Below are 26,170 nucleotides of genomic sequence, written 5' to 3' on the forward strand. Positions count from 1 at the left end.
ATCTGCAGCCACTTTAGGAATATTTCAGCCTTAGATACCCTGTCTGTTGAACGGAAGGCTATCTTTCAACAAAAGAATATCAAATATTCTACTCCCAAATTACTTGAGAGAACTAACAGTATATAGCATTAAAAATCAGAGGGAGAAAAAAACTAGAATTATTAATAACCTAGTTCTAAAAGTCCTGGCTGACACGAAGAGCCTTGGCTTCTTTTCCCCTAAAGCAGAAAAAATGGGTGAGGCTAAATGTGGTCCATGGCTTAGCAACAGGAAACTGACCCAGTGACTCAAAAGCATCTCAGTGTTACTACCAAAAAATCAGGAGTCTGAAAGCGCCTTTTCCGACTCACAAATTTCATTAACTGGCATCAGCTTTCCCTAATTTTTTGCTAGTAATATATTTATTTATTTATTAATCAAATTTATCACCGCCCATCTCCCAAAAGGAAGGGACTCTGGGCGGTTTACAATAAAAGACAGATAAAAATATAAAACTGTAAAACCCTATAATACAGATACAATAAATATAATAAAAACCTCGATGGTTAAAAGTTCTTTATGATTTGCAGGCAGAACTGGGTCCTTCTAAGAAACTAGCCATCCCCAGAAATGGCTACTCTCCCTCCCGCCCCAGGCATGATGACAGAACCAGGTCTTTAGCTGTTTCCTGAAGTCCAGGAGGGAGGGAGTTAATCTCACTTCCGGGGGAAGGATATTCCAGAGGGCGGGTGCCACTGCAGAGAAGGCCCGCCTCCTGGACCCCGCCAGGCTGAATTCTCTTGCAGACGGGGTCCGTAGCATGCCCTCTCTGCACGACCGGGTGGGACGGGCTGATGTAGCGGGGAGGAGACGGTCCCTCAGGTAACCTGGCCCCGTGCCACGCAGGGCTTTAAAGGTGATAACCAACACCTTGAATTGGACCCGGAAGCAAACTGGCACCCAGTGCAGCTCGCAGAGCAACGGAGTGACGTGTGCTGATCTTGGGAAACCCAAGATGGCCCGCGCAGCTGCATTTTGCACCAGCTGTAGCTTCCGGATACTCTTCAAGGGTAGCCCCATGTAGAGCTTTATATATTTCTTTGCCTAGTTTCCCAGGTTGTAAAGGAGACGGCAGGAGATCTGCACTTTCAGACTTGCAAGATTCTGTTGATGTAGTCTAACAATAAAGTAGAATTAGCTCATCCGGTTGTGATTCCTGCCTGGTCGACCTGGGAAGGCTGACAACTACCCAAACATGATACTAGGAAGAATAGAAATGGAAATTAAAGATGTCAGGACAAAATCCGGGGAAGGGTCTCCGAAACAACTCCATCTTTAAAAGCTTCCGAAATATTAACAAGGAAGAGACCAGCCTAACTGTTACCAAGACGCTGTTCCACAGCATTGGCACTGCCATGAGAAAGCAGCACCATCTTGCTTCGGACCTCCAAACCTCCCGAAAATGTGAGATCAATGGCAGTTCTGCTCTATTCAGTCTAATTGTTCAGGCCAGTTCTGGCTGGAGTTTTAATAACTTTATGTTGTTTATTATAGTTTCTGGCTGTACCCTTAATTGTTCCTATTTTGTAAACTGCCTAAGGCTCATACTGCAATTGAGCTAGAGGAAGGAAGGAAGGAAGGAAGGAAGGAAGGAAGGAAGGAAGGAAGGGAGGGAGGGAGGGAGGGAGGGAGGGAGGGAGGGAGGGAGGGAGTAAAATTCAGGATTGAAGTTGGCTTCCCAGCCCAAAAACGACATAAGGGAGACAGGTGGTGATAAAATTTGACATATAAACAAATAAATAAGATAAAAAAAGACCCACGGGACTGCAGCCCACCAGGACTTTCTTTTTTCATTAAGCCTTACCGACAGTAGTGACAGGCCTGGCGTACGGCATCAACCCCCAGCTGTTGGAGAAGAAGACACCTCGTCCGTGGAAGATGCATGGAGCAACACCTATATACTTCTGCAATTTTTTCTGCACCCATCTGCACCATGAGCCCTCTTCAAAGATGACCTGCTTGAAGACTTCATTCTCCCCAAACGAGTAAATGGGGACGAGATCTGCCCTGAAATAGAAAACACCAACAAATATCAGCATGGGACGGAAATAGCACCTGCATCACCACTGAGGACCAGAGCGGCAGCCCAGAAGATCGGTCTCTGTTCATGGAGCAGCTTTCTCAAGTCCCCCAAAACCTGAAAACAAATTTCTCCATCCCAGCTGCTTCAGCTGGCTGGTAACTTGCATTTCCAATTAACTTTCTAATTGACTCTGTAGCTCATCATGCAGGAACTGAATGCCTCCATATGCCACTTGAAATAGGGATATGTAACCTGTAGGTCCTCTTTCTCGGCCCTCTCTGGCCCCTCCTTCAAATTTGCCTCACTGAGGCTGGGCAGCCACTGCTGAATTCAGTGGCACGTCATCCCTTCTGGCAACTTAGCATGCCTCTTTACCTTTTTTTTGAGAAAGCCAAGGTAGTGGATGTGGAAATGACCTTGGGAGACAGGAGGAAGAGCTGCAGACTAAACAATGGTCAGAAAGAGGCAGCTGAGCCCACAGAAGGAATGGGGCATGGCAAACATCTCAGGAGGGGCCCTCCCTAGTTTCTTGGGCTGTAAGGGGAGTGGGGGGAGATGTACTTTCAGACTTGCAAGATTCTGTTACTTATAAAGGAAGAGCCAGTATTTCTGCGTGTGCTTCTTGTCTGGCCTCTCTTGCAAAGCTGACATCAAATGGATGCCCACAGATAAAGAACAATGGAAAGGTTGACCCTACCCTTGCCTGCTGGGGGAAAAAAAGATCAAATACTAAAAAGAGATTTTAAAAGGGCAGACCCAGCTGCAAAAGCATGCCTCTCCCCGACAGAAAATAAAAATATATCCCCTACGGCTAATCTAATATAATGGACCATCAGAAATGGTCTGGGACCCTTTAGCAAAGATGCAACCGAATGAGACTCTTGGGGCAAATGTATCCAAGAACAAAGCAGGAACAGCACTTCTAAGACAGTTGGCCAGCCGCCACCGGTTTTACAGGTTTAATTACAAAATAAATAAAATCCTCTAATCCAAAGAGTCCATAGTTAGGAGCTATGCAGTGCAGGAAACAGCAAGATAAGGCTACCGGGATCACTTCCTGGGGGCAGGACGTGATGGGTGCCATGGGTACAGTTGAGTTAGCCAGGCTGTTCAATGCGCTTCGATTTCTAACTTGTCTTTTTGTCTGGCGAGACCCCATGGCAGCTCTGCCCTGAGGTCATCAGCCATCACTTAAAAAGAAGACTCAAGGCAGAGCCTAGGCAAGTGAGGCCATGCCGGGGGGAGGGGGGGACATTTTCAAATCTCAGAAGCACCGCTAAGCATGTCACAGCGGGAAGCAAGGCTGGCCAAAGCAATGGGCACATTTGGCCATGCCCGTTCACCTGTTTCCAATCGTTTTGCCAGGAATTCTGGCACATATAATACCACTGCTGGCCAGGAGGGCAAATGGCGGCCCTCTAATCTCCCCCCACTGTTTTTTAATCCAATCATGTCAGGTTCTCGGAGACTGCCTGGACAAGTCCCTGCAGTTTTCTTGGCAAGGTCTTTCGGAAGTGGTTTGCCATTGCCTCCTTCCTAGGACGAGAGAAGGTGACTGGCTCAAGGTCACCCAGCTGTCATGAGTACGGATGGTGAGCAGGAGGGGGCCCCTATCCAGGGGGGAAAACGCATGCGCAGTTTAGAGGCTTTGAACTGTCCTTCAAAGAAACTCAGAGCAGACCCGCCTTGAGTTTTGGGGTTTATCTGTCTGGGTTTCCCCCGCTCCTTCAGTTCGGTAGGATTTGCTGTCTACTAGAGCAGTTAATAAACACTAGAGACTAATTTCTTGTCTCAGCGTGGTTGTTTGCTTAAGTCAGGACACCAGCTGGCTTCATGCCCAAGGCAGGACTAGAACTCACAGTCCCCCAGTTTCTAGCCTGGTGCCTTCACCACAACACCACACTAGATCTCATTGTACTCCCCTTACCCGTGTCTTAAGGCCAGCTTCACAAATCCCTTCCGGTGCTTCAGAGTCACCCTGTTTTTTCCCGGCGCACAGTTCAAGGACTCCGCAGCACCCCCAACCACGATGACGACGGCATTGCCACTGCCGTTCTGGGACAGGAGGTAGTCTATGGTATTGCGGTTCACAGGGCAAATACCTGGGCATTTGGAGAGAAATAGAACCTTTAGGGAAAAAGGGAATATAATTTTTTTTCCTGTTGCGGGGGGTGGTGGTGGATAGAAGCGTTCTCCCACAGATCCTCGCCACTTGACTGAGAAAGTCCACGGATGGCTATCACCGCTGCATGTTCTTGGGATGCCCACAAATGGCTCAACTGGAAGCTTATATCCAGAAGAACCTGGATGAAATCCTACTGGACCCTTGGCCATCATTCAACATTAATTCCTTCACCAGGTGAATGCAAGGATAAAATAAGGAAGGGGGAACCCTGTTGTAGCAAGATCAAAATATAATGAGGAGAGAACACCTTTGAAGGCAATGCTTATCTAAGTTGTTTTATGAAAATAAATAAATAAATAAATAAAGATTTTTATTTTTTTTAAAATCACGTCGATTAAGTAAAGAGCTCCAGCTGAGCCTGACTCTTAGAAACTTCATATAGAAGATGCTTGCCACAGCCTTCTTCTGGAATGTAGTTTCATCTTCCCAGCCTAGCCCTGGAATTTCCTGGTGGTCTCCTATCCAATTACTAAGTAGGTTTGACTCCCCCTAGCCTTTTAAAGATCAACCAAGGACAGCAAGTGCTGCCACCTACTGGAGTACTAAGGACATGACACGAAGTTCATTAAGGAAAAAAAAAGTTTCTCTCAAGAGAAGCTCAGCTGGTGGAGACTTAGTGGATTCATTTCATTTCTTCCTTGGTAAGAAAATGGAAGGGTTTTGCTAGTGTCCTTCCGGATTGTTTCTTTAGGTTTCAAGTCCCATCCAGCTTTACGTTTTCTAATCACTCCAAGTTCTAACCACGCCAACCCTGCTTCTGCCTTTTTTCTTCCCAAGAGCAACCAAGCAGGTGCTGCAACCTTTTTCTTTCTTTCCCCCCCACAATAACAAAGATTAAACATTGCAGTCCTTTTAAGAAAGGGCTGGTTCTACACCTTAGAAGACCCACCACATTCAACGGGCTTTGCTCCCAAGGCAAACTGCATTGTTAGACAACGGACAAGCGGGTTTTCCTCCTTACCTCCAGTCATCAAGTAGTCCCTCAAAATGGGCCACCTGAAGTTCCCCGTGAGGGTAGTGACGTACGGACGTATCCCGGGGAATAGCTGGCTCACTCCTGTGGCCTCAGTGCTAAAATTGCAGAAGGCCCCCATGCACATGATTCCATGTGGGTGGTAGCCAAAAATGTAATTCCTGTTGGGGGCCAGGTTGTGGGTTTTGACCATCTGGGAAAGGAGAGGAGGAAGGGGGGGAAACAGGGTTAAATTGAAAACACACACACACACACACCCAAATAAAAACGACTTATGTTCTGTATAATCTTTTCACAGTGTTAAAGTTTTCATCATTTTTTTTATCATCATCAACCACTCAGAGTCACTGGGAGTTGGGCGGCATATAAATTTAAAATTATTATTATTATCATTATTATTACCCACAAAGTCAATAACAGCCAAACTTTCATGCCTAGGATACTGTGCTAGCCAGAAGGATCACCTCACTGTAAGGATTCAGAGTTTATCACCCGGAACAGGGTGCCAGACTTTACCCTCACTCATTGATCTCCAAAAGGTAACTACTTCTAACCCAACAAAACTGGTTTATCTGCTCTATTTCACCCCCTATTCCTCTGAAGGAAGGAAGGAGATCTACAACACCAGAATCGACCTAGGTTTTCAAGCAAGTGGGATCTCCTTTGTAGGAAAGGAAGAGCAGATCTTAACAACACCCTGAACTTTGGCATGGCAACGTGATCTTGTTCAGACAACTCAGTTTACAAGCCTTAAGACTTCACAAGGATCTGTTATTTCATCCCCCAGCTATTGAAGCTTGAATGCCAGTAAGGGAAGACACTCAGAACCAAACTGGATGAATTGAATGACTTCTCTGTTATGTCAAAGAAAACGTCCCCTGCTCCATGGGATTTATTTGTTGCAAATTTTTCAACCAGGCCTCTGTGATCTTTCTCATATTAACTATCTAGGTTCGCCCACCAAGAAGGCTTCAAAGCGTGGAGGCATCTGAAGACCTCTTAGCCTGCAGAATACCCCTGGGAGGAGAACTAGGGTTGGCTGCAACGGCCAGTCATGGGGGACCCTTACCAGCAAACCTAGACAACAACTGGATTCAACCATCACACCCCATTATGATTTTGTAGCTACAGCAGTTGATCACCATGGCCTTAACTCAACGAATCAGTTAAAACCAATTCTAGCTTGGGGTGATGTGTGAACCAGGGTTAATGCATGCCATTTCTTGCCACAGAGTATACGACATTTCCCCGAGTTAGAAGAGCAATATAGGTTGAATATAGGTATAGGTTGAACTAGAGATTCTGTCTATGATTCTGGAGTGCACAGTATGTGACTGGAATGGAGGGCTTTCCGTACAAGGAAATGAAGTGCAACTGCCTACCAAAGCTGGCACAAATCAGAAAACACTCCTTTTGATACTTGGCAGAAAAAGCCTGCCAGACGTTGCCTTCCCAGTTGGGGGTGAGTAGGGGCCAACATTGTACCCTCCTGTCCTGGTCAGAAATGGACAGTGACCTGGACTCACAGTGGGAAAAGCTGGTCATGCAGATCAGCTCTGAGCAGTCCAGAAATTGGTCATTGTGGTAACTCACGCCCATTAACTTCAGTGGGAGTGAGTTCCAACCCACTTATTTCTTTCCAGCGTGTCCATCCAAGACTCAGGGCAGCTCACAACAGAAAAAGACACCAACAAGCAGAACAAACAAGCAGTAAAACCCAAGCTCATAAACTCCTTGTCTCGAGGTAACCATGAAGGTCGGAAAAAACTTGCTTAGAAGGGCAATCTATACATTTGTTAATTGAATCAATGAAAACACACCACAGAAGGGTCGAATAAAAAAGCTTGACCTCATTCGCACAATACATGTTACCAGGTCAATCAAAAACCTGGGGGCTGTATTTGTACCACGTGCTAAGCTCGGTTGGTTGAAGCCTGGACTGGACTTTGGTGACAGCATGTTGTGGGAACCTCTGTCCATTTGGGTACCCTTCCTTTCAGTGTATTGTGCAAACCTAGAAAATCAGTTAAATCTGAAGCCAAGCAAAGCTGGCTGTGGGAACCCAGGCATTATATTCTGATGCATATGGAATGTTATTGAAGTTTTATAATATATTTCTTATTCTGGAACCCTTTGCAGGCGGGGAAGAGCTGTTTGACTGAAAACAGTGGGAACAGTATATGTAATGGGATGTAAGAGTAACCTCAAGGAACAGGAGGCAGAGACACAGCCAAGACAACAGTCAGATAAAAGGAAGTTGAGTCCAAGGCAGAAATGTAGTTTGAGAAAGCGTCTCAGACAGGACCCTCCCTAGTTCCCATGCAGATAAAGGGAGGGAGGGGGGAAGCGCATTCAGACTTGCAAGGTTCTGTTACTGTGACTTTATAATAAAAGTAGTATTAGCCTGCATGACTTGGATTTCCTAGTCCGGTCTACCTCGAAGGGCTGACAATATGAGTGTAGGAGAGAGGACAAGATTCCTAGAGCAATTTCCACTTTCAGGACTGATGCTTCATTTTAACATTTCTCCCTTATCTTCTCATTGCTATTCAGGACCGGTTGTCGCTAAACATTATGTCTAAAATCCACATTCCCAATTAGTAGCTGGGGAAGAAGCCTGCAACGAACCTCGCGTTTCTGAGGACGGAAACTCCTGGGGTTTAAAAACGCAGCATGATGGCAAGGCCAGAGCTTCTCTGCTGAATCCTGTGCCCCTACCACACACAACCTGTTTACTGAAATAACCTCACTTTCCTTTTGCAGCCAGATCTCCTTTGGAAAACAAAAAGTCCAAGAGGTTAGAGGCCACTTTGCTAGTTCTCAACCCTTCCTCTGATGGCTGCCAGTCTGGGGCGGATCCCTCAGGATCGCCTCCCTCCTGACTCCCAGCAAACTGGAAAGTTGCTTTGGGGCTGGGATGGCAAAAGAACTCTAGCCGTTGCTTCATCCTCCTGGAGATATTTTATCTCGGGAACTTAGCTTTAACCTTTGGTCCTTGGCACTGGTTTGACCAGCCATCCACCACGTGCAACAGGCACAAACAATGAGGAAAACACTACGTGATCTTCCCAAACTATTCCAGCCACCTCACACGTGCCTTACCAGCCTGCTTCGTGCCACCTGAAGCAATCGGGAGGTCTGGGTGCCACACACAAGGCTGGAGAGAAACACACCATTCCCAAATTGTACTTTAGGCTATGTTCTGTGTTCTCAAAACACAAACAAACTTGATGTTAGCTGTCCCCAGTCCCTAGCCGGTGAAAAGTGGCCGATAAATTGGAAAAGGAAAGAATGTACATGGGAGGATGGGAGACCATGGAGGCACCTGTGTCTTTCCCAGGTTCCTCTCTTTAAGGGCTGCTCCATTACCAAATCCAGCAAGTCCACCCTTTCAAAAGGATCTTGCCTACAGAGGAAGTCATGGTGGTGGAAGAAGAAGAGAGAGGAAGGAGAAGAAAAGAAGAAAAGCTTTTGGAGAGAAGAAACTACAGGTAATCCTCACTTAACCACAACTGGGACCAGAATTTTGGTTGCTAAGCAAAGTGATCATTAAGCGAATCTGATCCAATTTTACAACCTTTTTTGCAGCGGTTGTTAAGCAAATCACCGTGGGCGTTAAGTGAACCACATAGTCATTAAGTGAATTATGCGGTTCTTCATTGATTTTGCTTGCCAGAAGCTAGCTGGGAAGGTCCAAAGAGGCTATCACATGACCATGGGATACTGCGACGGTCATAAATGTGAACCAGTTGCCAAGCACCCAAATCGTGACTGTGTGACCATGGGGACACTGCGACAGTCATAAGTGTGAGAACTGGTTGTCTTTCTTTCAACACCGTTGTAAGTCCGAACCATCGCTAAACGACTGGTTGTTAAGCAAGGACTACCTGCAGAGGAGACAATCAAGGAGTGACAGTACCAAACTGAGTGGTGAAAGACATCTGGAACATCTGTAGAGAACACTGAGCACCTGAATGAGGTCAGCTGAGCTCCTGAGGCTAGTCCTTTGCAGAACAAAAGGGGAGGCAGTCCCCAGTGGTGGCCATGCCATGCCACCAGCCACCCAAAGGACCAGGATGAACAGCCTTCTGGAGTAGCAAAGAAGAGATGGCTGCAGCCTCCCACCCAACATGGACCCACTGATCAGGAGGCCACACAAGTGTTTCCAGGCAGAGCAGGTTGAAGAGAGCAGGCCTGAGCCTGCAAGACCCAGGAAGATAAAAGAAGGAATAAAGCAAGGAAATGTGGAGTCCCTGGTGCTCTCTGGGCCTGGTTGTTTTCTTGCAGACGTTTCATTGCCAGGCCAGGCAACGTCTTCAGCGCGAAGAGGGAGTGGGCCTTGCTCTCAGTTTACATACCGTGGCTTGCCCTGCTTGTGTTGGTGGGGGGGTTGTTCTCTCCTTGAGGGTTCTTTGGTTGGGCTGTTGTTTGCTGCTGGGTTGATGGACTGAGTTAATCGTGCCTTGATTGAGATATAATGTACTGTTTGATTTTATCAAAAGACCAGAACACCTCCATGCCAGCAACCAACACCCAGCTATGCAAAAATCAGCACTAGGATTAACCCCAGATGAACCATCAAACGGCACAATACACCCTAATCAAGGAACTATGTCTGAGTGCCAGGCTTCCAGGAATTCTCCGGCGTTTTTGGATTTGGCTTGGTTTAGGATGCTCATAGAAAAGCCAGAAGACCAGGACGCTCCCTTGCCAGCAATCAATACCCAGATAGGCAAAAATCAACACTAGGATTAACACCAGATGAACCATCAGACAGCACAATACACCCTGATCAAGGAACTATCACACTTCCCAAAGACCAAAAGAAAGACCAAAACAAGGTGAAAGTAGAAGAGAAGAATAGAAAAATTGAGAACTTAGAAGAATGGTAGAGCAATACTACAACACTTGATCTTCACTAAAAGCCCGAGAAGTAATAGGAATCACGGATAAGACGGAACAGAAAAGAAGTTATGATAGGAATACAAAAAATAGGGAAGAGGAGTTAGAAAATAGGAGTTAGAAAACAAAAGTTAAAAAAAGGAAGAGAAATGAAATTCTTCTGTTGCAAAAAGCTCTTTATTTTTCGAATCAAGGGAAGTGTGGAATCAAGTGCCTTTGACTGGTGCCATTTCACGAGCCAAACTCATGACAGTTGACTTTGGGCAGAAAACACGGGGTTTTTTTGTGCATGTCCTTCCTTAGAACGGAAGGACCAGAATCTACATAGGCAGAGCAGAATTCCAGGTTCCCGGATCCATTTGGCAAGGAAAAACTGCCCAGGAGGAGAAGGCGCATCCTGAAAATTAACTATCCCTAATGCAAAATTTCCCACCAGCACCAGGGAAGGAAAGGCCTTTTTACGGAGCCTTTTTACAGGCAGGCAAGTTTAAGATGTGTGGACTCCAACTCCCAGCACGGCTGGCTGGGGAATTCTGGGAGTTGAAGTCCACACATCTTAAACTTGCCAAGCTTGAGAAACACTGCAGGGGCTCACCAGAATAACTGAAGTTCGGGAAACCCTGACGTGGGGTTTCTCTGCAAACCAGTAAAGGCCAGGATTACACAGCACAGCTGTCGTTTCAAGGTAATTATTTCAGAGACTTTGAGACTTAAAGTAAGCTGTCATCACCAAGAGATAAGCCATGTCTGGGCTGAGTTCACTGTATTTTATAACTGGACCGGAGAAGCACAATTGCAGCAAAAGAAATGCAGAAGCTTCAGATAAAAGGATGCCCTTTGGTAAGAGCCAACCACAAGTCACAATTCAGCTTTTTTAAGGAGGTTGACAACAAGCCCCAGGGTGGAAGTTCAAAACCTAGGCAATTCATTCAACTCAAGGGGTAGGTTCACCACCTTGAGCAATAATGGGATTCAGTTGGTTCTGGCCCAGCTCACGAAATAAAATTGTGATCTGCAAACCACAATTTATGAATTGGCATGTTTTATGAACCCAGCCAGTCGTGATTGATTTCACAAACCATGGTAGAACCAAGCATGAGTTTACATGTACTGGTGCGCCAACCCTCACCCTGCAATTCTCACGCACCATCTGGAGAACGCAGCTTTAGGGAAAGAAGCCAACTTTAAGCCACCATTGGGCCACAACTGAAAACTGCAGTTAACTGAAACAGAGGGTTTCATTTCCTCTGTGAATTTATTAGAAGTAACACAGCAGGTATGAGTCCCAGCTAAGCCACAGTCCAGCATTAGACATCAATCAGTACAGTGAGTATGGGTTTTCAGCCTATTAAGCCACTTCAAATACTCATTATATAAACAATAGGCTGTACAGAACCTCCCAAAGTTGGGATGTAAAGGGAAAAAGCTGTAGCAGCTCTCATCATGCAACCTTATTTTTGCAGATCACCACCAAGGGCCAATCTTGCCTGACACCATTTTGCATGACCTCAAAGAAGGCCCACATAAATTCCAGCTCAACCAATTTGGAGGTAAAGGCAGAGATCAGGGGTAGCAGACAAAAAGAAAAGCTGAAACCAGCAACCAGATATAATCCGAGTAAGATGGTTGTAGACTAAGATGCTGGACGCAAAAGCTTTAGAACTTCGAGAAAGCCAGGAGAAAGCTCATTGGTGGAATCTTGACATGGGCCCCGATGAGTCGGTTGATGCAATGTCGCCCTCTCTGGCCATCCCCAGCAGTGACCACTGGAACACAGGAGCGCCCACGTCAGCAGGAACTCCTCCATGCTGGCATACTCGGGAAGTGTAACTGGTAGACCTGCCATCTGAATCACTGCACTGCAAACTTTCTTGGCATACATGTGGCACAGGAGCATGGCATGCTGTACACTACAGCTCTGTCCCCACCGAGCATATTTGAACAAAGTCCAGATGAAATCCACTTATCGCCTTGGCATCATTCCTCCTGGCACTCACGTGCCTCCATGGCAGGCCAAGCAAACAGCCGAACAGCAAGGAAGCAGACACCAACGCAACAATAGAACTAGGTATGATTTCCCACCCAGTCCCCTGGTAGATCCAAACCATTCTCAACAGACTAACAAGGTGGATCAATCAGAACATCCAATCAGCAATCAATTAACTATTCCCAAGAAGCACCGCAAAGAATTCAAACTCACCCATATTATAAATATACCAAGGCAACACCCACTGGTTACTGTTCGTTGCATTTCTTTTTTTTTAAATGGCAAAATAAATAAGTCGCAAGTTGCCTCAACAAAGCTACATGAAGGAGGGCTGGTGTGGCTTGACTCCCCAGGACTGAAAATGCAGGATAAGCAAACGAAGGCAGGGTCAGTGAGGGCAAAGAAAGGAAAAGGCACCACTAAGAAAGGCATTCAGTCAGGATGGAACAAGGATTAAGATGAGGGGATGAACCGATCCAAATTCAGCCACATTTGCTGGGTGGCTTTGGACCACCCACTCTTAGCCCAACCTACTTCTCCAGGTTGTCGCTGTAGGGGTACATTCAGGAGACACTTCCCCATAGCCACCTTATATCTTTATACTTTATATGTGCAATATAAATAAATAAATAATTCTAAAATTGAAATACGGGTAGTCCTCGACTTATGACCATTTGTTTAGTGACCATTCAAAGTTACGACAGCACTGAAAAAAGTGACTTGCGACTGGTCCTCGCACTTATGACCATCACAGTGTCCCTGAGGTCATGTGATCAAAATTCAGGTGCTTGGCAACTGGTATATATTTATGATGGTTGCAGCGTCCAAGGCTCACAAGATCGCCATTTGCAACCTTCCCAGCCAGCTTCCAACAAGCAAACTCAATGGGGGAAGCTGGATTTATTTAACGACCACGTGATTCACTTAACGACCACAGAAAAAAGGTCATAAAATCAGGCGTGACTCACTTAATGGCTGCATCGCCTAACAATAGAAGTCCCAGTCCCAACTGTGGTCGTAAGTCGAGGACTATCTGTACCAGAGTGTTTGCAAAACTAAAGGACAGGAACATCATTCCCCTGCACCCTCACATCACTTTTCCAAGCTCTGCTTCAACTTCACCTTCTTAGAAACAAAACGAACAAAATTACGTTCAAACTTTCAAGAAATGCCAAGTCCGTGAGGCATCCATTCCATTTGTCTGGGGATTTGCAAGCTCCAGATCCCACTAAAACCCCAAAGCTCTTTAATGATCAAGCAAAACGGTCTCTCTCGTCTCTGCTTTCCAAAGCAGATCCCGGCTACTCACTCGTATTGGAAAGTAATCACGGAAATATCTCCACAGGGCCAAGCTCCGAATCCACTGCGATCGTCTTCCAGCTTTGAAAAAAAGAAAAGAGAAAGGGTTGGGAGAGGATCCAGGCCGGGAAGGTGCGGCCAAATGTCACACGGATGCAGCTAATTTACAGTGAGCTAATGATGTTGTTCAAACCAAGGGCCAGAAATGCAGTTGCAAGCCTCAGTGAAAAAGCCAACCAGAGAAGGGCAGAAGATTTTAAAATGCATGGGCAGGAAGGTATGCTTCAAGCACTTCCCCAAATATATAATTTGGGGTCTCTCTTCGCTTTTGGTGATGACTTTTTCTTCCGATACTGTTCTGATTCAGCTGTTTTTCTGATTTTGTGTGTCTGTGTGTGTGTGTGTTTCATGCTATATGCTGCCCCGTGTGGGTTGGGGATAGGACAGGCTATAAATACTGTAAGATGAAGATGAAGATGAAGATGAAGGTGATGTAAAGTGCTGCTTAAAACGTATCTTTACACCCAGGCCTTTGGGCTAATCCTAATAATTGTAATAATAAATGGATGCCAAGACTAATCTTCCTTTTCAATGACACGGTCAGCACTGCAGGCGAACCCTGTTCAAAACTAAGCTGCGGTAGAGAAGCGCCAACAGCCCTGCGCCAGCGGTGGAGATGACTGGAAGCAGGGCCTGGGCACTCCCCCCAACGACTGCCTTTGGGGTCCTGCCCGTCCCCGCACGGCCGCCCCGGTGGGAGTGGGCGTCCGCAAAGCACCTACCAATAACCGACGAGTGGGTGAGCAGCCTCTGGTTTTAGCTCCCCAAAGAGGCCACATTGTCTAAAAGGGTCTGTTCCGTTTCTTCTGGGAAGGGGGCACCTTTCCAAACAAGACTTGGGGCTATACGTAGCCCCCCACTATTTCCATTTTCTGGAATGCCTCATGGGCATATGAGGAATGGGGATTTATTCCTGGAGGTATTTTGACCCAGAAACCAGCATAACAGGAGAATGCAGGAATTAAGATAACGCATGGGATTGGCCTATATTCCAACCCCCTAGGTCAGCGCTTCCAAAACCTGGGTAAATTACCCAAAATTGGGTAAAAGTGGCTTTTCTTTGGGTAATGACCCACGAGCCCATTGCCCAATCACAACAGGGACATTTAAATTGACTTAAGGTGTTTTACCTACCTTGCGTAAAAAGGACTTTCTGGTAAGAGGTTTGGGGTAATGAAAAGAAAAGCAACGTTTCAGGTGACCGGGGGCCGGTCACACTTCCTCTCAGCCCAACCCACCTCACAGGGTTGTTGTTGTGGGGGTAAAATGAAGGGAGTACCCTCTCAAACCCTTGTGCACCATTCCCAACCTGCACCGTGCCTCTCGCGCACCCCTCGCTCCTTCCCCCAGCCGGCAGCAGCCACTTACCTGCCTGCCAGCCTGGGACTTGCAACCTCCTGCCAGCTTCCCCATTGACTTTGGTTGTGGGACGCCGGCAGGAAGTTGCCTCGCCTAACGACCGTGGGATTCAGTTAATGACGGCAACCAGGACTGCAGGGATTGCCGACACTAAGCAATGCGGTCATGCTTTACGACCGCATTGCTTAGCGATGGAAATTCCAGTCCCAATTGCCATCGTAAGTCGAGGACTACCTGTAGCTTTAACATGTTATTAAATCTAGCCATATAGACCCTCTATTGCTCCATCTTCTCTGTCTGTATCATAATACAGTAGACTCTCAGTTAACCAGAACTCAAGCAACCGGCATTCTCAAGCAACCGGCACAAAAATCAAACCAGAAAAAAACCCTGGCACTCTCAAGCAACCAGAAAAAAACCCTGGCACTCTCAAGCAACCGGCACAAAAATAGAACTGGAAAAAAACCGGCACTCTCAAGCAACTGGCAAAAAAATCTGTGTCTCTCTGCTGCCATCTAGTGGGCATTAGGGTTTAATAGTAACTCTCAAGCAACCTGAAACCACATTTATCTGGCATCTACCAATGCCCACAGGTGCCGGTTAACTGCGAGTCTACTGTAGTGCCTTTTCTCAGACACCTTCCTGGCTCAGGAGAATAGCACCTGAAAAATCACCTCTTCCCATATATTTCTACCCTGCATCTGAAGAGGATCCCCAGAGAGCCAGCTCTTGGGTGCCTTTCTATGTTAGTAGCCTAGATGGCTACCGAAAATGGGGGCCTTTCCGTGGATGCCCCAACCCAGGAATGCTTTTCCCAGCAAGGCCCGCCAGGCACCAGCCTGACTCTAATCCCAGTGCCAGGCCAAGCCATGTTTAACCTCCCAGGCTTTCAAATAATATCTCCCCACGGCTCTGAAATTTTTAACCTTTTCTCTCCCTGATTTTACTCTCTATTCTTCTTTTACTGGCTCTTTGATCGCTTGTCTGATTTTCTCCATATGACCCACTCACTGTTTAACAGAAGTTTTCGCCGATGGTTTTAACTGACCGCTTAGATGATTTGCATTTCATCTCAAACTGCTTCAAGATGGGGTTGTGGGTTGGTTTGGAGTGGGAAGTGCTATACAACTCTTTCAAAGAAGGGAAAAGGGCGGTCTAAATTAAACTGTTTTTTAAAAAAGGCAAGACCGCACCCCTTACCTTTTCTAGGAGTGTCCCAGTCAAAGGCGTACCACACCAAGTACAGAACTGTTATAACCCAACAGTCTGTGCAGAGCATATATATGAGGATAATGGTGCAAATAATACCTGGAGGACGAGAGGGAAAGAGAAGGCAAGAGAATTAACTCCGGCTGCGAATCATTCCATATTTCAAGGATTTCCCCAAAGGAAAACTGGATTTTCTTACTTCAGGTTTCCGCAGTTGAAAGTTCTCCTCCGCAGCCATCTGGGGCTCCCCGAGCAAATATTTTCCACAAACCCAAAGCTGGGTTTCTTTTTCCCCCCCAAGAGAAAATTACAGACAATGCATTTTCCTTGAGCTGAAAAAGCTATCAGGGTCCTTCCTCTTGAGCCATTCCCAGAGCAAGGAAACAGATGAAGTCTCCTTTGAATGCAGACCAAGTGTTGGTGAACTTCATGAATATTTATTTATTGATATTGATATTGATGGATTAATGATATTATTTATGATGTTACTGAATTTTAAACTGTTTTATTGTGAACTGCCCAGAGTCCCCCGTATGAGGGAGATGGCGGGTGATAAAAATATGATAGATAAATAAATAAATGTCTATCTTTGTAATTGCCTTAACAAGGATATGCACAGGAAGCAGTTTGCCATTGCCTTCTCCCAGTCTAGCCTATAACTGTGGCATTTCCTGGTGGTCTCCCTTCCAGAACTAAACAGACCCACCCCTATTTTTTCAGACAGGTTCCAAGCTTCCCACCCCTGTAAAAGGCTGGAGGAACCCTGATGGACTATCCTGCCATCTAGTATGCTCGATTTTGCTCAACCCAGCCTGCATTTTGGCTCGGAGAGCAATAGGATCCCAAATGAAATATTAAAAGAAATACATTCCAAGTTGACTACTCAGTGGAAGTCTGCAGCACCATTGCAAGATTACCTTCCAAAGCGCATCTACCCTGGAAGCCGTATAGAGTGGAATATTGGTTCTAAAGTTGGATTTGGAGACGGGGCACCCAATTCAATCCGCATCAGCTACAGAGTTCACGGTCAGATCAGCCTACCTTACAGGGTAACGGGGTAAAATGAAGGACGTCCTCTGTTGTAAGACGCCTGAAGCTCTGATGGAAAGGCAGGTCGATTTATTCATGTATTTATTTGACAGACTTCTATTCTGCCTTTCATACAGGAGCAAAAAGCAGCGTACACCATATTCCCTTTTCCTACTTTTTTCCCCTGAACAATAACACTGTGAGGTTAGTTGGACTGAAAGGGAGCGACTGGCCCAAATCACCCAGGGAGATTCCATTGCTAAAGATGGACTAGAACAGTGTTTCCCAAACTTGGCAACTTTAAAACATGTGGACTTCAACTCCCAGAATCCCCAGCCAGCATACATAGTTAAAACCATCTTTTTTTCTGAGCCCCCCAGCCCATAGATGCCCCCATCTTAGCTTGTACCCAAGGAGTTAAGGAAGCACTGAGGATTTCATAGGCTTCTCATGCTGTTCTAGTTTTAATTTTTTTAATATACGTATACACACACACAGAGACGCATATTTATTAGTGAAGGATAACACACTAACAGAAAACAGATACTATAATGCATCAGTGACAATTGTTATTTTAAAAATGCAAACATGACAGGGATTAAAATAAACTGAATTCAAGGAGGGGGAAGAAACAAAGGAAAGGAGGGGGGAAGGATCCACAAGATATTAATATAAAATTAATTCAATCCTTAAATTTATCATTAAATCTTGATTCACTCAGGAACATATTGTTCCATCTTCTCGTTTTTACAATACAAAGATTTTTCCAAAATTGATTTTAAAAAAACACCTGTCTCGAAGCCATCCTTTAACATCTAGAGTGTAATGCATCAGTGACAATGGTTTTTTTTCAAAAATGCAAACACTGCAAGGATTAAAATAAACTAAATTCAAGGAGGGGGAAGAAACAAAGAAAAAGAAAGGAGGGGGGAAGGATCCACAAGATATTAATATAAAATTAATTCAATCCTTAAATTTATCATTAAATCTTGATTCACTCAGGAACATATTGTTCCATCTTCTCGTTTTTACAATACAAAGACTTTTCCAAAATTGATTTTAAAAAAACACCTGTCTCGAAGCCATCCTTTAACATCTAGAGTGTAATGCATCAGTGACAATGGTTTTTTTTCAAAAATGCAAACACTGCAAGGATTAAAATAAACTAAATTCAAGGAGGGGGAAGAAACAAAGAAAAAGAAAGGAGGGGGGAAGGATCCACAAGATATTAATATAAAATTAATTCAATCCTTCAATTTATCATTAAATCTTGATTCACATAGGAATGTGGTGTTCCATCTTCTCATTTTTACAATACATGTGACTCTGGGGATGCTGCGATGGTCATAGGTGCGAGCACAGTTTGTAAGTCGGTTTTTTCAGCCCCGTCATAGGCCTGAACCATCACTAAACAAAACTGGAAACGCCTGTCCGACACCAAACATCCAAAACACCTATCTCGAAGCTATCCTTTAACACCAGGAGTGCAGATTTCTTTCCATCTATCTTTCCATCTATCATCTGTTGGTTCTTAACTGTTGGGGGTTCCCACCCACCACAGCCATTTCTATTCTAGTTTGAATCTTACTCATTTCTCAGGTTGTTTTTAACCCTTATAAGCCAGCTATCCAGAGGCCCATTCCTGTGGGCAGCGGTAGAAGTCAAAATTATAAATAAACCAACTAATTAATTTTCTCTGCTGAACCCTGCCCTACAGGAGTCATAAAAGTGCCACGCACAGCATACAGCAAGGGAAGTGATAAGGAAGCTCCCAGTTGCAAGCCAGGACGGCCACATCACGAGCCACCTGCCTGGTCGAAAAGTAGCTCTTCAGACCCTGCAGCAAAAAAGCCACCTGTGCAGCAAAGGGGAGGAATTTCCCTAAAATTCCTCTGTAATTTAATTGCACTTTGTCCCCTGTGGAAGAATAAAGCTCGCAGCAATAAACATGTTTACTTGCCCGGAGAATCTAAGGCTGCAAAGTGGGGATGGATGAAGGTCGGGCAGAGCCAGGAATGCCAGCTTGCTCAAAGAGGGTTTCTTATGCCCTCGTGGCCAATGCCACCATGGCCAATGACACGTCGGGGCCAGAAGAAGTCACAGCAGCAAAGTCGGGTCAACTCATCCAGAGCCCTTTCCTTAGGACAGTGGTTCTCAACCTTGACAGCTTGAAGATGGGTGGACTTCAACTCCCAGAATTCTCGCTGGGGGATTCTGGGAGTTGAAGTCCACCCATCTTCAAGCTGCCAAGGTTGAGAAACGCTGCGTTAGAGAATTAACCCATTCTCTGTGTTTGCATAATGTTTTGCGGCAGAAATTAACTAAAGAGCTAAACCTGCCATTCAGACTGAAATATCTGGGTAGATTTCAGGAATGTAGGGATTTCGTATACTGTCTAGCCATCTGTCTTCAGTCATTTTTAGTACTATATATAGTTTTCTACAATAGTACACTATATAGTGCTTATTTACTGTTGAACAAGAGGAGGACCAGCAGCAAGGTGGAGGGACTCAATTACAGCGCTGAAGGATCACATTGGAGACAGATCGTCGTGGGGAATACCTATCTGTGTGGTTGCCAAGAGTCAGCATAGCCTTGATGGCACATAATCAATCAACCACTTTATTGGTGATTGTGAAATCCCCACGAGAAAGAAATAGATTTGTGCTAGCACCTTAAATCCTATATATACTTACAGTACGTAGGTGAAATTATTAGCGTAACGGGAATAGCTTTAATTTTAATATTGAATGTTAATGTTGCTGGTTAATGACCAAAATAAAGAACTACTACTACAGGTAGTCCTCGCTGAATGACCACAACTGGAACCAGAATTTCAGTTGCTAGGCAAAGCAGTCATTAAGCAAATCCAACCCGATTTTATGACCTTTTTTGCGGCAGTCGTTAAGCGAATCACCACAGTCGTTAAGCGAATCAAACCACGTGGTCATTAAGTGAATCGTGCAGTTCCCCACTGATTTCGCTTGCCAGAAGCCAGCCAAGAAGGTCAAAAATGGAGATCACTTAACCACGGGACTTTGCGACGGTCATATACGAGAACCGGTTGCCAAGCGCCCAAATCATGATCACGTCACTGCAGAGACACTTCGATGGTAGTAAGTGTGAACACTGGTTGTAAGTCAGTTTTTTCAGCACCATCGTAAGTCTGAACCACCAGTAAACGAATGGTCATTAAGTGAGGACTACCAGTACTACTACTACTGAAGCTGGTATAAATGCAACCCCCAGGTCTTAAAACAATCAGGTTAAACATGTTGATTTATTTATTTATATCCTTTCTAGGAAAAGACTAGGATCAGCACTGCTTAGCATCAGATGGTCAGCTGGCCTCAAAATTTATCTTCCATGTTCCCACAGCTCCTTCCTACAAAATTGCCCAAAACTGGCAGCATGCTTTCTCAACTATCTAGAGATGCAAAAATATGTGTCAGCTCTAAAGAACCCTTAATGTAACATTCAAAGCCTCCAAATTCTCCCTTCCAACAAGTCCTGGCTTGATGATGTGAATAACCTGGAGTCATTCACTGGGGCCTTCGCTCCTTCAAAACCCCTTAGGGGTTCCCCAGCTTCGCTTTGGAAGGTGAATCTACTCAGGTGCCATTTTCTAGGCTTAAAAATGGGAAGCCTGCAGTAAGGGAGGGAAAGGCATTGTGTTTGCGCACCGGGGCCCCCCTTGAATGAAAACTGCCTCCGGGGGCTGGGGACCATATGTTACAGGACATGATGATGTGACCCAATCAGCAGGATTTGTATTTTCTCCTGCTTTTTTATGCTTTGGGGAAGTATAAAGGGGAAAGAAGATATATCTGGCCTCACAGCGGTAAAATACAGTCATATTCAACTTTAATTATTGCTAAAGATAGCAAGGAATTATTCTGCCGTCAGATTTCCACAATGCAATCTGGGGGCACACCTTGGAGCTTCAAATGTGTCTCCTTCTCCTTTAGTAGCAGCCAAACTACCTTTCCAGATCAAATACAGGTAGTCCTCGCTTAATAACCACAACTGGGACCAGAATTTTGGTTGCTAAGCAAAGCGGTCATTAAGCGAATCCAACCCAATTTTACGACCTTTTTTGCAGCAGTCATTAAGCAAATCACTGTGGGCATTAAGCAAACCACATGGTCGTTAAGTGAATCATGTGATTTTGCTTGCCAGAAGCCAGCCAGGAAGGTCGAAAATGGTGATCACGTGACCATGGGACACTGCAATGGTCATAAATGAGAACCAGCTGCCAAGCACCCAAACTGTGATCATATGACTACAGAGATGCTACAACGGCTATAAGTGTGAGGACCGGTCGTAAGTTGGTTTTTTCCAGCACCGTCATAAGTCTGAACCATCACTAAACGAATGGCTGTTAAGTGAGGACTACCTGTAAAGGATTCCAAACTCTTGCTTAGCACATCAGTTAAATACTTTTGGGAACATCACAGCCAGAAAACACACAACCCCCAGTTCCTAATTAACATGGCCCCCACCAAACCCCACCTCCCCTAGGAGGTTCTATCAAATCCATGTATCATACAGTTGCATCTTGGCACAGAATTCTGTTATTCATCTCCTCTCTCTTTGGCCAGCCCTGACTCTATTCCAATCTGCTTCTTTGGGCAATCTCATGTTGCAATATTATAGCACAGCAGCAATGCCCACAGTTGCCTTCCATTGTTTGAGAAGCGGCCCGTGATTTATTTCACAGCCCCCCCCCCCCAAGAGTTTGGCTGCCCAAATGAAGAGAAGCTGGGGAGTATTCAGGGTCATCTTTCCACCCCAAGGACAGAGCAACGTAAGCTTGCCAAAGGAAGGGGCGAAACTAACAAATACGCCTGTGCCCCAAGCAGTGTGGGACTTCAACTCCCAGAATTCCCCAGGGAAAGGCCATGTTAGCTGGGAATTCTGGGAATTATAGCTCAGGACCTCTGCAAGGCACCTTGTTTAAAAAAAAACAAGGGAAGGGAACTCACCATTAAGCAATCTTTTGGGATATTAACCAGGAATAGAGGGGCAGGCAGTTCTTGCCATAGCAATCCAGCCCATTAACAAACCACAATTGGAATGTTCACCTGTTATGATATGCTCAAAAAAAGACATCATGTGATGGGTTAACAGTGGTGGTCTGGTTCACACTACAATGGGCAGAGACAAGGGCTAAGTCCCCACAAATTATTCAACTTCACTTCAGCCCAGGCAGGTGTGTGTGAACGCCCAAAGACCTCAACAGTAAAGTTGTCCTTGATCCTTTGAAGAGGAAGAGTGACCAAAACAGATTTTGTTATCCATGGGGTGAGAAACCCCAGAGAGGGCATTAAGCCAGATTTTCACAAACAAGTCTGGATACCTGCGGAAAATCAACTCATTTTCCCAAGCGGGGAGGAACTGTGACCCTCCCTCCTCCACAAAGTGGCCTTGACAAGTCACAGTCACTGTCACATTCTGGATCATGGTGTAAATAAAACATGGGACAGGTGTCCAAGTGCTTTGGCTTGGGGCAGGCATCCAACCCCTTTTTGCCCTGGAAACCATGGATAATGATCCAGGGCTTATGCAAGGGCTGAACAACAAGGAAAAAGATCTCCTAGGGATCTGAATTTAAGGAAGAAGGCAGTTAGAACTCGACATTTCCCATTTCAATCCACCAAATACCCATCTGCACCTTGACTGTTCTTCTGCCTCTTGGATGCCCTTAGCTTCATTTTCCAGGCCATCTTTTGTCCACCTTAAGGCCCCAAGAAGGTACAGGGCATTATTAATCTCCCAGCTGAAGGCAAGGGCAGGGATGCAAACAGGAAGAGGATCCAGGCATGACAGTTATAGGCAAAAGAGGAAAGGTGGGGAATGTGTCCTTTCCAGCAATTCAGAAAGCCCAATTCTGTCTGCCCTGGCAAGAGTCTCCTGGTCATAAGAAGAACCACAGCTTGAAAGAGAGGAATTTGTGGACATGTCAGTCTATAGGGCCTAACCTGATATTAACAGATTTGGAGGAGTTGTAGCCTAACATCAGGAGAGCTACCGTTCCTCAGCTGTTGCATCTGAAGCAAGAACATGGAGAACCCTGAAGACACAGTCTACAGGATCTGCAACTAAGATCCTACAAGTGCTCTGTCTGATCATGGGGATAAGCTCAGTGAGGTGGCAGGGGACAAGGCTGATCCACCGAGCATCATTGCTGGGTTCATACATCACACTCAACCATATTCCTGAAATAATTGATTTTCTGGATTTGGACGAGACATTGAACCATAAGGCAACCAACAGCAGAGGTTTATGCAATGGGCTAAGCTGCAAAAAAGCTGAAGCATACTTCATCTTGAGGAATCGACTAGATCTTAGACTTTGATCTGGTTCAGCGCTTTGTCTGAGCACAGCCCACATTTCACCTAGGCGACCAAGAGCAAAGGGTGTGGGCTCTCTCTGGAAGGCACATTTTGTGACCAATGCATCCATATCTTCAGACAACACCACACCAAAAGTCTTGAGTGTTTGAGACAAGAAGACCTCCTTACCCAAAGTCAGGAATGAGATCACCCATTGCAGCACTGAAATGATCTGCAGCTGCTTCTCAACTTTCGACTTGGACAGCCAAGAGAGATCCTGAAGGGCCGAAAGGATGCTGGAACCCGTCCCTGGAAGGAGAAAGGAAGAGAAGTCGGTCTATTGACCCGTTTCCAAAGGCTTCCCCAACCAACCCCTTCCAGATGCATTTGACTCTCCGCGTTCCCAGTTGGCCGCCAGCATGGTCAATTTGCCCTGATATCAGCTTCACCTCCAGTCTGTGAGGCTCAAGTCAAAAGCATCTGGCCCAGCCAGGTGCTTACTCTGGAGCAAATATTCCAGCCTCACATTGGAAAAACAGGCTGCAAGGCACCTCTCAGTTCAATTGTGCGCCCTTGTGGATGAACGTGGTGGCCATTTCCAGTTGTGGTGAAGGGGGACAGGCATGCAAGATGGGAAGGTGACCCTGCAGGCAAATGTGCATTGATCTTGGCCCAAAGGCCAAGTTTCCATCCGGAATCTCTTGTTGTGCAGACAGGCCCCCGTTGAGTTGAACTGCTTTCCACCCATCACTGGATGTGACCTTTGCTGTCCAACGATGATAGAATTATTGCAAAAACTATACTTTTTAAAGACGTACGTCTCGTACTAAATCATATACAAACTACTTCAAATTTAATGTGTTCTGAACAAAGAAGGATGCTTTGTGCTCTAAGAATAGCGAAAAGAATAATCCTTAGGCCAGGGCTTCTCAACCTTGGCAACTTTAAGATGTGTGGACTTCAACACCCAGAATCCTCCAGCCAACCTGGTTGAGAAACCCTGCCTTAGAGGATGGGGAAACACTCTTAACTCCAGATATAAAGAATTGGATTTCAGGGATGAGTGATTTAGCCATTTTTGAGAAAATTATATGTTCCATCAAGCAGAAAATGGCACACACTCTCTCCCCTTGGGGAAAAAAAATTCTTTATCGCTTTTTTCTTTCTTTCTTTTCTATTTCTTTCTTTTTCACTTTCTTATTACTGTTCCCTATTCTTTTTCTCTTCAATTCAAAAGTTGTAGTGTTTTTATCCTGTTGAAAACTTCTTAAACATTCTTGGACAGGCTTGGTGGACATTGAAAGCTTCGTGTCTCCTTTTAAAGACTTACAAAATCAGGTGGACTTGGGATATATTTGTAATTAAAGATTTTTTGTCTTCCTTACGTTTTCATTTGTTGTGGGTTTTTTCTTTTTTCTTTTCTTTGTGTGTTGTGAATTGTTCATTTTTATTTTAGGTAGGTTTGTTTGCAAATAGATGAATAAAAATTACTTTTTTTTTAAAAGGGACCTTTGCCATCCCCATTATCAGTCCCTTTCCTGCAACCCCTGCCTCCCTTCGCAGTTGCTTCCAGTCCCCAAGTTCCCTCCAAATCTGTCAAAGCTGAACAGATTTTACACACTTGAGGTTGTCTTTGGATGGTGGTGGTAGAAGGACAATGTCACTTTTGCAGTAGTACAGCTAAAGACAACATCAGATTCTCTCCTTCTGGGCTGGAGGACCCATCAAAGGTCATCTAACCCAACATCTGCTCAAGGCAGGATCCATTAAAACATTCTGGATGGGTGGATATCCAGCCTTTGAAGAAAGAAATCTCCTTATAGTTTCCATCCTTGGTTGTGGTTCTTCCCTCCTGGACAACAGAGAACAAGTTGCTTCCACCATAGATGACAGCCCTTGAGATGGAGATAATGTCACAAGGATATGGCAGAGAAGATGTTCTCTGGACACCTTTTGTACCATGTTCAGGTGTAAACGGGAGAAGGCTCAAGGTGAGCTAAGTCTAGGGAACAGCCTCAAAGCATGCAACCCAGTATTTCTCAACGTTGGCAACTTTAAGATATGTGGAATTCAACTCAGTTGAAGCATTAGCTGGCTGGGGAATTCTGGGAGTTGAAGTCCACACATCTTAAAGTTGTTAAGGTTCAGAATCCCTGATGTAAATAATAGAAGTTGACCACAGAAGATCTAACCAAGTGTTTACACTATAGTATTCGTTGATACTATTTCCTTAGAGGAAGAGGTCATTCTGTCCTCTGCACTTGCTAACAGATGGACGGTGAATAAACAAATGGCCTGTGAACGTGCTAATAAATGGACTGTGAATGGACAGGGCTGTTTGCAAGTTTTTTCTCCTCCACACTCTAGTGAAGTTATACATTGACCAATCCCCAAAGTCACTAGAAATGTCAAACAAGCTGAAGGCCAGAGCTTGTTTTTGGCTGAGCACATAAGCTTGTTTTTGGTTGAGCACATTGTGGAATGACTGGGGAAGTGGGAATCTGTGAGACAGAAAAGGAGAGGCCAAAAAGATTTGTGTTTGCAGCAAGATTTCTTCTTGGCAAAGCATCTTTGGACCAGCAACACCACATCCCTTTCCCTCAGTATCAGTAAATTCTAGGGGTGTGCTACTGGTTTTTTTTTTTTCCTTGAAGCAAGTTACTGAAAGGATCTCACTTTCTGAGGACTTTTTAGTATCCAGACATATGCAATATCTGGGTTCCTACAACACACTTCATTTGGTTATTGGATTAACCCACTTTCTGAACCA

At 45.1% G+C, this 26,170-nt stretch overlaps 2 protein-coding genes across 2 annotated transcripts in view; one reads left to right on the forward strand and one right to left on the reverse strand.

Moving 5' to 3' along the window:
• The window catches only part of SERPINH1 (serpin family H member 1), a 415,650-nt gene that overhangs the window by 26,003 nt on the left and 363,477 nt on the right, over positions 1 to 26,170 (forward strand). The window lies entirely within an intron of this gene.
• Positions 1 to 26,170, reverse strand: part of DGAT2 (diacylglycerol O-acyltransferase 2) — a 41,426-nt gene that overhangs the window by 2,601 nt on the left and 12,655 nt on the right. Inside the window, exons 2-7 of the mRNA XM_063305984.1 lie at positions 23,590 to 23,709; positions 16,028 to 16,135; positions 13,419 to 13,489; positions 5,209 to 5,413; positions 3,990 to 4,164; positions 1,844 to 2,046 (exon numbers count right to left, since the gene is read on the reverse strand). Of these exons, the coding sequence (XP_063162054.1) occupies positions 1,844 to 2,046; positions 3,990 to 4,164; positions 5,209 to 5,413; positions 13,419 to 13,489; positions 16,028 to 16,135; positions 23,590 to 23,709 (882 nt within the window). The remainder of the gene's footprint in view (positions 1 to 1,843; positions 2,047 to 3,989; positions 4,165 to 5,208; positions 5,414 to 13,418; positions 13,490 to 16,027; positions 16,136 to 23,589; positions 23,710 to 26,170) is intronic.

The sequence above is a fragment of the Candoia aspera genome, chromosome 5 (genome assembly GCF_035149785.1).
Source record: "Candoia aspera isolate rCanAsp1 chromosome 5, rCanAsp1.hap2, whole genome shotgun sequence".
NCBI classification, from domain to species: Eukaryota; Metazoa; Chordata; class Lepidosauria; order Squamata; family Boidae; genus Candoia; species Candoia aspera.